The sequence below is a fragment of the Lissotriton vulgaris genome, chromosome 11 (genome assembly GCF_964263255.1).
Source record: "Lissotriton vulgaris chromosome 11, aLisVul1.2, whole genome shotgun sequence".
Taxonomy (NCBI): Eukaryota; Metazoa; Chordata; class Amphibia; order Caudata; family Salamandridae; genus Lissotriton; species Lissotriton vulgaris.
The window spans coordinates 267570528-267583700 of record NC_141699.1 but is presented as its reverse complement, the minus strand read 5'-3'; the positions used below and the strand labels follow the sequence as shown (position 1 = coordinate 267583700).

Genomic DNA, 13173 nt, shown 5'->3' with positions numbered 1-13173 from the left:
TGCATGTTTGTGTTGCCAGAGCCAAAGTGTGGTGTTCTACTGACCAACCATTTCTGGCTTTCTGAGGTAATGATGCTTCTCCAGTATTCGATCTTTCATAGAGTCACATGGTCCAATCATTCCACATTGTCGAAGTGGGAGTCTCATGGTACATAAAGCAGTACAATAAAGCACACATAGCCTATAATTACTCAAAGACCTCCATTTGCTTACGTTAACCACATAATTTATAAGGAGCCAAACTTCACACAGTCAGCGGACATCACCCTTTAAAACACTCCCCAAATAAGCATCTTCTCTCAGATTTTCTACCACACTTCATGTGAAGGAAGTCTCCCTGAGATCTGATCTGCTCAGGTTTTCACTGATATTACTCATCTGATCCCTTTTTGTCATCTAGAAGAACACCTTGAACCTACAGCTACAGCACCTAACTAACCAAGATGTCAGAGTCACTAACGAAAGGACTTTTTAGACCCTGTGGAACTTTCGGGAAAAGAGACTCATTGAGAAGGCATAAACAAGGAGTGTATTTATTGCATACAACCTGCCTTCAAAGTAAAGGATTGTAAAATCTGCCTCACATTTTACTCTAAGACTCTTAAAGATATAGAGGTGAGGCTTCTTATATGGCTGCTGAAATCTAAAACAAAACAGGCTGTTTTTAAGGACAAGGATAGTTAAGCTTCATCTCAATCTCAAGGTCACAAAAAAGAGAAAGATCACGTGATCATGGATGATCGGAAGCGCATGAAAAGTTCTTGAGAGAGGACATCAGAAGAGCATTCTCATATGGAGAAAAAAAAGAAAACTGCTAAATCATAGTGAACCACCCCTTACGATTCTTATACACTGGGACCAAGCATTGTTCATACCAGCCAGGAACTTGGTGATAAATGTGAGGAGGTTGCTGAAAGTGTTGGAGGCAGACTCCTACTGCAGAGAGGAGGCAGCCATCTTCGAAGTGGACATTGAAGAAGCCTTTGATAGCCTTGAGTGGCCGTACCTGTTTAGGGTGATAGCATTCGGTTTGGGATCAGCGTTTGTAGCATGGATGGCTCTTTTGTATGCAGACTCTACGGCCCGCGTTAGGACAGGTAAAATCATATTGGATAGCTATAGGGTGGAGAGGGAAACAAAAACGGGGTGCCCCCGTCAACCCTGCTGTTCACTCCGGTTATGGAACTGCTGGCTGCTAAAGCCAGGTCGGGAACCTTGTACCATGGGCTGGAAGTGGAGGTACACATCCATCGCATAGCTTTGTATGCAGACGACTGTCTACCTTGCCTTCCAAATACAGGAGAATAACAAGAAGGAGCCAAGGAATTGCTGTTGGCATGGCATTAGAGAGAGTGGCTGGCCTCAAGGTAAATTGGAGGAAATCATGTATGTTTCCCACTAGACTGGGCCGAGACAAACCACAGGCGGTAGATGGGATAGAGTGGTAAGGCAGACATACTACACACTTGGGGCTGCAAATTTACCTTGACCAAGCAGATTTTCTGGGGGGCAATGTGGGTAAAGTTGTTAGAGGGGCGAAGGCCAGTTTCGAGTTTTGGAGGTCCCTCCCCTTGTCGCTAACTGACACGATATTGCTCTTAAAAATGGTGACTTTCCAGAGACTCTTGTACGTGTTTGGGGTGCTGCCGGTCTGGATCCCGGCGGAGAGGTTTATGCAGCTCCGAACAATGGTGTCAGAAGGGAAATGTCTACAGAATTGTGAGTGGCTCATAAATGTTGGGCTGGAAGCCTACAGAGGTCCAACGTCAGACGCCCATACGCACCAGAGATTCCACTCAAATACTGCATGACATTACTGCACAGAGTGGACTGGAGTAGACTGGAGGCATGGGTGACAGCGGGTGTGACCACTGTGGGGGATGTTGGATGAGGAGGGCGCTCTACTGCTCTTCGACATATTCAGTGAAAAAGAAGAGATACCAAGGGGAGACTTCCTTTTATATGCGACCTTAACAGCAGCAGTACTTAATCACTATGGGAGTGGACTCACTGAGCCGCCTCTGGCGGAGGGGTGTCAATACGTGGTATCAGCAGCGGGGACATTTAGGGCGGTTACTTGCTTGTACAGGAGACTTAGCCGGGCAACACTCCCTGCCCTTAATGAATTACAATAGAACTGGGAAGAGGACTTGGGGAACCCATGGAGGGGAAAATATGGGGGGAATTGATGGAGCGGGTTAGTAATATTACTAGAAACAGTTGATTACAATTAGTGAATTTCTATGCATTTCACAGGGCGTATCTTACCCCAGTGCATATAAATAAGTACTTCAATACGTCAACGGCGGCTTATCCTCGCTGAGGGGAGGAGGGAGCGGATTTTCTACATATGTTTGGAGCTGCCCGGAAATGGGGAATTTTTGGAGGGAGGTGACTGAAATGCTTACTGAGATAACGGAAAAGAATGTGAGCATGAACGGTAGTACTGTATCACGTGCTTTTGCACAGAGCTTAGCTTTTTCCCCCCATAGGAAGACTCCCTCTTCAGTACCACTACTCAGTCACTCACACTCCTTACTTCCAATAGAGACTTTAGGATCCGAGTCTCCAGGGGGCTGAGCCGACGGGAGGGCTCCGCCAAAGCTTCAAACAGCAGAGGTTGAATTCGCTACTTTCCGCCCAGCCAGCTGTTCAAACTCGGTGCCGGCGCGGGGAGGAGCGGTAAGGACACTTCCCCTCTGCCCAGGAATGGCTGCGGACTCACCGCCTATCCAGCCCCTCGACCTCCGGGCTGATGCAGGCAGGGCGCGCCTCCGTTGACAGGAGCCGCTCTATACTGCGTCGTCGATTCCGGCCGACTCCTCCTCACAGAGCCCGTCGGCTCCACCGGGCATGCGCAGGGGTGCAGTGTCTCCTCACTGGAGATCGCGCACTCCCAACGGCGCCTCCCCTTCCGCTCCTCACACTCTGGGACCGGGGAAAATACCACAGGGCTGCTCCTGCAATAAGTGACTGCCTCGCTACCTCTCTCCCCTCTTCACAATACCAGCGGCCACAGCTCTGATCCTGCGCTGCTCACCAGGCGCTGGCTCGGGGGTAGACCAGCTCAGCTTCACTCCGCTTCCGCCCCTTACAAGGTTGGCTCCTCTCCACAGCCAGAAATCGGCCACAGCAAGGAAGAGATGAAACTCTGTGGGATTTTGTTACTAGGGGAAAGCCACGGCAACTAGGGGCAGGATTCAGTTGACAATTGAACAAGGGGGCCACAAAGGTTAACCCTTCTCCTTCTGAGTACTGCTCAGTAAAAGTCTCTCTCAAGTCTCTCTACTGGGCAGAGGACTGCGCTCCGCAGCGCTGTAGTCTCCTTCTCCTTTTAACACCCCTGTATTTCTAGACTAGGGGTTGGTCAGGCGCCCAGGGTCTCCGCCATCCAAAGCAGCAGGGTCAGGACAAATAACCCAAGGGAGGAAGGGTGGTGAATCAATAGGTCAACCCTCTGACTATCCTACCCCCACCTTCAGCTACAGCCTGTCCTCCAGCTGACTCTCTCCAGTAAGACAAAATGGCTGACCAGCATTCTGCCTTTTATAGGCTGACCCTCAGAGGTCCAGAAGGGACCAGAAGGTTCTGGAATGCCCTACTCTATCCTATGGGACAGATTCTAGGTTTGTCAGTTGGGACAGTTGGTAGCCACCATTTTGTGACTCCAACTATATTCCTGTCAAGAAAGACCTCTAGGCCTGAGGTGAAAAACTATGAGGGTGAAAGAACACCTATCCCCTTGACCAACACCTTGAAAAAGCTAGTCGACACAAAAATTAATAAAGGTATGAGGGGCAAAAAGGGGACAAAATAAATAATAAATTGGAGGGACTACGCAAAAAGTCAGACAGGTCTAACAACCACCCTTTACCCCAACTTGGCTTTACAGTTAGAAAAAAATCCTCCTCAGAACCGTTGACGATGACGTCTACATTGGCATTTAAATATTGATTACTACATCATCACCATCAAACATACCAACTTCGACAGTGACTGCAGGAGCATTGACAACCACGTCGATGACATCATTTATAACAATCACAATGACAACGACCCTGTGGACAAAGACATAGTCAATGAGGACACTCAACATATACCTCCACATCGACGACCTCGTCGATGACTGTGAAACCACCACCAACAAAATATTCGATGACCCACTCAATGGCGGAAAAGAGGCCTCCATTGATGAAAATGATAAATACTGTACCATTGACGAGCGGCAAAATTTCTTTTGAATTTTTACGACCAATACATACGTCCCCAAGTAAGGTCTCCTACTTGACTCATCTGATTCAGACAATGAGGGTACCAAGAGGAGGATGAGGAAGAGTATTATGAAGACTATTATTCTTCAAGACATATGGAACACTTCAAACATAGTCACCTTCCATTCCAAAAAGGCTTGGTTCAAGTTCCTCTAACTTTGGTTCAAGACTTCCAGCGCGTGTTGCAGGACTAATATAAAAGATTTCCAGAACCTATCAAGGCAACATCCCCATCGCAGTCCATGGGTCCATCCCAAATCCAAACTCTGAAACCTCCTCGTCCTATAACCCCACCTCAAATACCTCGAAGGACTTCAACTTCCAATATAGCAGTGCCTTCCAAAGACGAAGGAAGGGGAAATATCTCACAATCAATCTACTCCCAATGAATAGGATGATTATTGAATTCTGGCAACATATCTACCTGCAGGTCAACCGGTGGCGTCTCCACCTGATGACATCTCAGGTTTACATAATCTTCTGAAAAAAGCTGTAAAATATTTCAGTTGCTGTTAACTATTAAGCAGTCAGACTGTTTCTTATGGCTTTAAAGAGCCTGCTGAGAAAACGATTAGAACGATCCCAATAGTAGGCTATATTTGGGAAGAAGGAACATAAATAATGAAGAGCCCTGCACAGTCTCCACTGTTCTGCCAACGATCGACAAAAAGTACAAGGTGCCGGAAAACGCGCCTACGTATCTGGTTGGGCACCTAAGACCAGATTCTATGGTAACATAAGTGGCTCAGCTCCTGTCCAAGAATCTTTTGACTCCCATATCAACACCACTAGGTAGGGAATGCAACCGCCTAGATAATATTGGTAAACCATTCTCTACAATGTCAGCAACTCGATCTGATGATTCACTAGCACTCTTAGGCCTGTATGACAGACAAATGTGGCCGAACATCTCCGCCTACATAGATATTCTGCTGAACAATGTTAAACGGGAAGCAAAGAAAATTCTTCAGGATGGTGAAAGAGCCTCTTCAGAAATAGTAGGCTGCGCTAAGGCTATAGCATCGACTGGGTTCAGGCAGTTGGCAGGAGCTGCTGTTCTGAAGCGGCAAGGATAGTTGGAAGCCACGTCGCTAAGGCCTGAAGTCCAGAGCAAGCTCCTAGGCATGCTTTATAATGGAGAGGCATAGTTTGGGAAGCATGTTGATGACGCCTTACAGGCGATCACAGCAGATACAGATACCATACGATCATTGGGTACCCTACAAATAAGGAAAATGTCTTTTCGAGGTGCACATGGAAGAGCTTTTGCTCTAGTAAAGAGGAGGCATACCAGCTGTACAAGTAGCAACAGGACCAGCCTTTTCAACTGCAATATTGACCTTCCTATCAACAAAAGCTGTACAAATATCCACCAGCAGCAGCTTGCACAATGCAAGCGCCTAGAAAGAATCAAATCTCTCAAGCAAAAGAGGCACCAGTAGAAAGCAGTGACATTCTAGAAGTGCTTGTTATACCCTCTCCAGTCTGCCAAGTTGTTGAGAGAAAATATTTTTTACTTTTCTTACTGATGGCAACAGATAACATCGGACACATGGGTGTTAGATCTGATCACTTACAGTAATACTTTAGAATTCATCCAAAGGCCACCAACACTCCACCAGGGGAGCACACCTGCCTTATGACTATCTGCTCCAGCAAAACGTTTTGACCATGCTACAAAAAAGAGTAATAGAAAACGTGCTTCACTCCCAGAAAGGAATAGGTTTCTGTTATCGTTTCTTCTTAATGAAAAAGAAAACAGGGAAGTGGTGACCCATTTTGGATCTGCAGAATTTAAACAAATACATAGGAAACAATCCTTTTGCATGGGAACCCTTCAAGACATCCTGAATCTTTTCAATCACAGGAATTACATGTCAACATTACATCTACAGGATGCTAACTTTCATATCCCCATTCATCCAAAACATTGAACATTCTTGAGATTCAGGGTAGCTGACACTCACTATCAATGCACATCCTTCCTTTTGGGCTCAAATTAGCCCACCACGTTTTTACAAAATGTTTAGCCATATTGTCAACTCACCTAATACAGAAGGGCTTCCAGGTATTCCCATACCTTGACAATTGGATGATAAAGTGACCAACTGCTCATCAAGCGTCAAATGCTAAAGCAGCTTATCTGGCATTGTTCTAAGACTTCGGTCTTACCGTCAATCATCAAATATCATTAGTACATCCATCAGTGAGAAAACATTTCTGGGAGCAGTCCTGGATACAATCCAAGACAAAGCGTTTTTATCATAGGAAAGGCAAAAAAGACTCATACTGCTAGTACAAAGGCTACTGAAAGGAAAGTTAGTTTCTGTATGCCTGTTAAAATTGCTTCTAGGGATGATGTATTCTGCCATTTCACTGGTAACTTATTCCCATCTAAGAATGCAACCTTTACAGGACAAATTGGACAAACAATGGATTCAAACACAAGTATCATTCGACAACCTAATCCAGAACTCTCCAAACATGACAAGAGCTCTACCCTGGTGGAGAAAAAGCCATCAATCTGTCATTGGGACTAACATTCTTACCCCAGATACCCAAATACGTAATTACCTCAATACTTTCTTAGACGGTTGGGGCGCCCATCTGCAACATCTAAAGAGGAGTGGAATATGGTCTCCACAGCAGATGAGATTGTATATAAACTTATTAGAACTGAAGGCAATTTCATTAAGTATCCAAGCATTCCTGCCAAGGATAAAAAGCTTGTCAATGTTGATCTGCTCAGACAATACCACCAGTGTGCATTATGTTAACAAACAAGGGGCACAACATTTCTGGCCCTATCCAAAGAAGCGCAAATAATTTCTAAATGGGTATTGAGAAACCAAATACCATTATGAGCAGAACATGTTCCAGATACTAAAAACATTCTGGCAGACATATTGAGCATTTCTGGCTTTCCAAGGTAATTATGCTTCCTGAGTGACTGCTAAGTTTGCAGTTGCCAGATGGATGTCACGTACCACCCACAACGGTACTTGGGCTGGAGCGGAACCTGCATGCCGTGTCCAAGCACACTCAACTAGGGCAGTGGCATTCTTCAGGTTGTGCATGTTGTACCTGTATTTTACAGGTATTCTACAGCCTATGCTTTCAAGGGTTCCTTGCAAACCATGCAAAATGTGTCCTGAACGTTCTTTCCGACCTTGTTATTTAAACTTCCATTTGCTGATTATTCCGCCTGACTTTCTCATTCTCAATTGCTGAGGAATCTACCTACATATAAGGAGCAAGAAAGAAGCAAGAAGTAAGGACTGTTTAGTTTGATGGTTACACGTTACTCTTTAGTCTATGTTATTCCCCCCATTGTTGACGCATTCCTGCTAACACCCTTAGCTGCCATTCGGAGAAAAAAAAAACACAGGAAGGTATCTAGACAAGGGATACAGGTGCAGAAAAAGGATTGTGCTGCATGTGGCACATGCATTACTAGTGCTCAAAGCTCCAAAACAACAGCTCTGAAAGCAGTTTCGGATCACGCTGTTCAGTGGTAGGATACCCAAAAACTGATAATGGGAAAGAAGAGCCTATGACGCATAGTAATAGTCACAAAAAAGATAATTTTATTTATTGCTGGTATGAGCATCCATCATGTATGCCTTTGTGTATCTGCTGAAGTTTCTCTTATTTACACGTCCTTTTCTTCTTTAAGGTGTTGTATCCTGTGTGCCACGTGCGGAACCTGATGCTATGGAGTGCAGTGTATCTCCCTGGTTCTTCTCCCTGTACCCCGGCTGATGATTCTGGTGCACCGTACCCCATCCCAGGCTCCAGCCCTGAAGAACAACCCCTGGGCAGGTAAGCCAACATCTCAAATACCATTCATGTGACGTAAGATCAATGCAGCTAGTGGTTGGATCTTTGTAAAAAGCACCCTAGGATTAGTTTAAATAATGGAGCAGAGTAGAACATATTGACCTTTTTTCTGCTTAGTGGAGACTGTAGGGAACCCTAGATGGCAGGGAGCCCATCATAAAATAGTTTGGGACCAGAACAGGCAAGCAAATGAAAAAGAGTTAGACCTCTCCAAACACAGCAGAGTTCTGTAATTGTTTAGGTGATAGTAATCTGTCTGGCTATTTCATCTCAAGGGTACAAGAGACAAATGTGATATATGCACAGTATCCCGCCAGTGAATGCGTGTGCCCTTTGGTGTAAAGTTGGTATGAGGAAATGTTGTAACCTGCGTCAATGACATTTCAGTAGCTTACTCAGTGAATAGCAGAATCTAGAAGGCTTAGGTGATCAAGCAGTCAGGAACTAACATTTTCAAATCTGGGTTCTTCATGAAAGATATTCCAGGCAGCCTCGTGTAAGCCAAATGAATTTCCCCAGAACTTGGGGAACTCTGAAAAGCAGGAGAAATAAATTGAGGAGTCAAAGGCAGGGATTTAATTGCCTTGTTAGTGGTGTCAGATGTACAACTGGCAGTAAATGCATTGGAGGCTGGACATCATATTGTTGAATTTTCAGACACTTCCAGTGTGGTTTCTCTGTCTTCTTGGGAGAGTTGGCCAGCCAAGTGAGATTGTTTGACACTGACCAATTAAGTCAATGATTTCTGTTGAACTTGCAGTTGACATGGGGAAGCCTGTTTTATTATCAAAGGTACCATGTACTTCTGTTGCATGAAGAAGTCCGCATAACCTGATCTGCCTAACAAAAAGAAGGGCTTACTCAAACTAAGGAACAGATAAGAAAGAATTATTGTCCTGCTGGTCGGTCCAGTCCAAACCGAGATCTCTGTAAGAGGGGGGAGGGTTACAGTAGAGTAGTACTGGAGGGAAGCCTGTACACTAGCTGCATGTTTTTTAGCTACTCAACAAGAAAGGACCTTGAAGCATGGACCCCAAAAGTTCCAAAATGCTCTTTTCCGATGGGTATAAACTAACAATGTGACAGGCGTCCCACCACAGGAGTCTAACTTCAGCAAGGGATTCGAACAAGACATCTGGTGCACAAACATCTACATAATTAATGTTAACACCTCACTCCATAGAGAATAACCATAGAGAATAAAAATATTGCCTTCTTAATAATTTTGCACCCACTCCCTTCACCAGTTCGCACCAAGCCTGGGAAAATGTATAATCACAGTTTAACATTTGAGTGTGACAAATATTGACACAGGAGAGATCCCAAACAACGGACTTTTAAATTTAAGATGGAAATTGCTTTAGGTGACTTTTGTTAAAATAATTAAAAAAACTGGTGGATGAAAATCCACCACATTTTTAGCCACTGTGACCTTCCTGACATTCAGTACTACCCTTTTCTTGGTTTCATTTCTTTTTTGTCTAACTTCTATTAATTTATAAGCATAAATGTGATTGAGCAAGGGCCATTGCTGAATATCCATAATTGTTACAGATAAATTTAATAATTATTTTCAAAACAATAGAAGTTCACCACAGTGCGGGAATGATTCAGTGTACATTTGGAGAAACAAATAAAATAAATTACCATCACAGGATGGCTGATGCCGCAAGGTATGCATAAATGGTGGGGGTTATGAAAAGCTTTCCTTCCAGGTCTTTCATGCTAAGCTGAATTATGCAAGAAGTAATTGCTGAGCAGTTGAGCAGAACTCTCCCGGACCGTTCTTCTTTTAAAATACAATGCCCTTTCATGCCACAGTGTATGTCTTCTTCTCTTCTTACCTTACCTAAGCCCCAGTTAGGAATGGTTCCAGACGCAAAGTTAAGCGGGATATGAATTGGACAGTAAAGGCAGTTGACAACGGCCCCAGTGTGATGCAGTGCTGCTGGTGTTGCCTAAGTGACCACAAGAAAAGACACAAGGTGATAGTTGATGTTGCCAGTAATGTCATTTGATGGTGTTATTTGTGGTATCGTCTGCAAGAGGTCTTGAGTAGTGCATTTGGGGTCTAGTAATGGCCACAGTTGGAAAGTAGGATCTACTTTCATGGTTAACCCACTTTTTTGTGGTGTCAGTATGTTTTTGACTAGTCTGACATCAAATCCTGCTAATCAGGACCCCCGTAACTGTGCTTTCCCCCTACATTGACCATGGTAAACACTTCTGTACATCCAGAATTGGCTACTGGTGTACCCTTAAGTCCCTAGTATATGGTACTAAGTTGCCCAGTGCATAGGTACACCAGGAGTCTCCCATGGGCTGCAGCATGTATTGTGCTACCATTTGAGTCCACTTAATCTGCGACTACAGGCCTGCCATTGCAGCCTTTGTAAGTTGGTGCTTGCACCCTTCACAACAGATATGTTTCCTTATATCTGGGGTCACTACACTTAAAACCTATGTCACCCCTATGGCCAGAGGGCATGGTGCTTGGTTGTAAGTGTGAGGTTGTACCACATAAACGGAGGAGTCCCCTGAAATAGGATAAAGGTAGAGACGCAGGGGAAAAGAGCACAAATTAATAGTACAAAAAATCTCTACCTGTATTAATCAAAAGGCGCTAAAAGTTAAGCTCCCAAACAGCTGGCCTATAGACCGAGACATGCAAGAGTCATACATTTAAAACATATCAAAATGTATTAATAATCGGCTCATATACTGTTATACATAAATAGTCAGTAAGCAAAATAAATAACATCCCAGCAACCCATTCATTCAAACATTCATACCAACAGACTCATGAACACACATTCTCATCTGTCCTGACACTCCGGAATCCAGTCATACTAGCAGCGATGAAGGCAATGTTTGAAAAATTGGACCACAGTTGTCAAGAACAATTGTTACATACATCAGAAAGTTTTTATATACAAAGATCTTTTTTTATAGTATAGGGTTGCTGGGATGTTATTTATTTTGCTTACTGACTATTTATTTATGAGTATAAGAAGCGATTATTAATACATTTTGATATCTTTTGAATTTATGACTCTTGCATGTCTCTGTCTATAGGCCAGCTGTTTGGGAGCTTATCTATTGGCGACTTTTAGCGCCTTTTGATTAATACAGGTAGAGAATTTTTGTACTATTAGTTTATAAGTGTGAGGTTACCCCTGCTTGAGCAGGACACCCCTACAAACCTCAGAGTCGATTCTCCAGGTTTTATAAGTGTGGTCAGACATTTTAATACATTTAGTGGACATCAGTCATTACGAGATGTCGAAATATATAATGGGTGCACCGAACCCAGTCATGTTTGGTATCATACATGTTGGAATCATACCCCCAACACCGATTCCAGTGTTGGAAGCTTGATGCCATGTACTGGAGGCTTTTTAGTGGACCCCCTGTACTCCTGGTAACAGCCTTTCAGGGTCTGACAGCAAGCTAGGCTGCTGCCGACCACAGACACAATTCTGCCCTCCTGCTGCTGAGCCAAGCTCGAGCAGGGGAAGGTAGAACAACAGGTTTCCTGTCACAGGTCAGGACTTAGTGTACCAGACTGCTTTGAAAGGCACATTTAGTGCCCTCCTTGCATACTCCAGGTTGAGCCAGTTGAGGGAGCTGTTGGCTCCTGCTCTGGTTCGAAACTGGACAAAGGACATGAGAGTGTCCTCCCCTCTGTCCAGCCCCTCCTCTGGGAGCGACTCCTGAGTCGTTCCAACCCTTTCCCTAAGGGCTTACCTGTGGGTGGTTCTTTAAATTCGTCATGGGACAAGACTTAAGCCTGAAACCACATCACTCTTCAACCGTCTGGAGACTTGGACGTTGCCTGAAACCGAGACTGCACCAAGGACGACTCCTGCTGCTCCTGGTCTCGCTGTTCTGCAAGTCTTCATCATCATCTGGGTCTATTGTTCTTCCAGGATCTTCACCAGACTTATGGGCATTAAGAACACCCGAAGTAATCTCCCTTGGAGTGAAGGAGTCACTCCCCTGCATCTGCAGGCACTGCAACGAAGCTGACCATTCTGCTGCCCCTGACATCTCACAGACTTCGAAAAGGCTCAGCAACACAGGTGGTGGTTCTGCAAATCCCTTGAGTCCTGACCTGTCCTCTCTACAATTTTGAGGCCAGTATCCCTCATCGGAACTACAGGGACTCTCTGCTCCATGTCGACTTGCCATTGCCAAGGCTTGTTGGCTCTGCACTCCAGAAATCTTTGGGATACAAGAAGCTCTTGCATCTCTTCCTGCCGAGTACCATGTCTTCACTGCATCCTCTGCACTGTGAACCTTTCTTGTTGGTGAGCTGCTCGAGGTTCTTTTGCCCTGTGGGTCCTCCTGAGGGTCTTCCCCTGCTCCAGTGGGCTACCCTGCTTGCCTAGGGCCTGCACAGACTCTCCTGCTTGTGGTGAGTCCCTTAGACATAGCGGGTCCCAACGTTGCTCCATCTTAGTTCTCCATGCCAGTTGCGGCTAATGTGAGAAGCTGGCTTGGTATATGGTGTACACCTGTTTTTAGTGGTCTTAGACAACTTTCGAAAGCTCTCTAAGTGGTAGCTGTGAAGAGCAGCCTTCAGGCTCAGTCCAGAAGGAGTGTAAATATGGTAAAACAAGCTGAACATAATCTTAGTGTTATAGATTAAGTGAAAAAGAACCACACAGTGTATTTATAAAAATATGTATTTATTATATAACACTCACTAACACATACTGGTATCTTGTAGCCGGAGATACACACAATGCACACAATACTTTTCAATAGAAACAGGTAAGTAGCACATAATACACAGTGGTCACAAGGGGGGACCAAACCATATACTGAATTAGTTGAATGCGAACCATGACTTGAGTCAAGACTGTGCGTAGAAGGCGTAGAATTGCCAGGGACCAAGGGAATCTCTTAAAGTAAGTAACTAGGAGCCGCACAGTGCTTGTGTGCCAAGTGGGAACACGACCATGTGATCAATACAAGTCAATGGGTAAGTTGCAGTTGCACTTTTAAAGAAGGACCATTCTCAGCGGACCCTGAAGAAACCCTGTGTAAGACAGAAGGT

At 44.6% G+C, this 13173-nt stretch overlaps 1 protein-coding gene across 11 annotated transcripts in view; it reads left to right on the top strand.

Annotated features, from left to right (window-relative positions):
* MTMR3 (myotubularin related protein 3) overlaps positions 1–13173 on the top strand; it is a 1591444-nt gene that overhangs the window by 1147706 nt on the left and 430565 nt on the right. For all 11 annotated transcript variants that reach the window (XM_086943220.1, XM_086943217.1, XM_086943214.1 and 8 more), the window contains one exon: positions 7948–8093. In XM_086943220.1, the coding sequence (XP_086799346.1) occupies positions 7948–8093 (146 nt within the window). The remainder of the gene's footprint in view (positions 1–7947; positions 8094–13173) is intronic.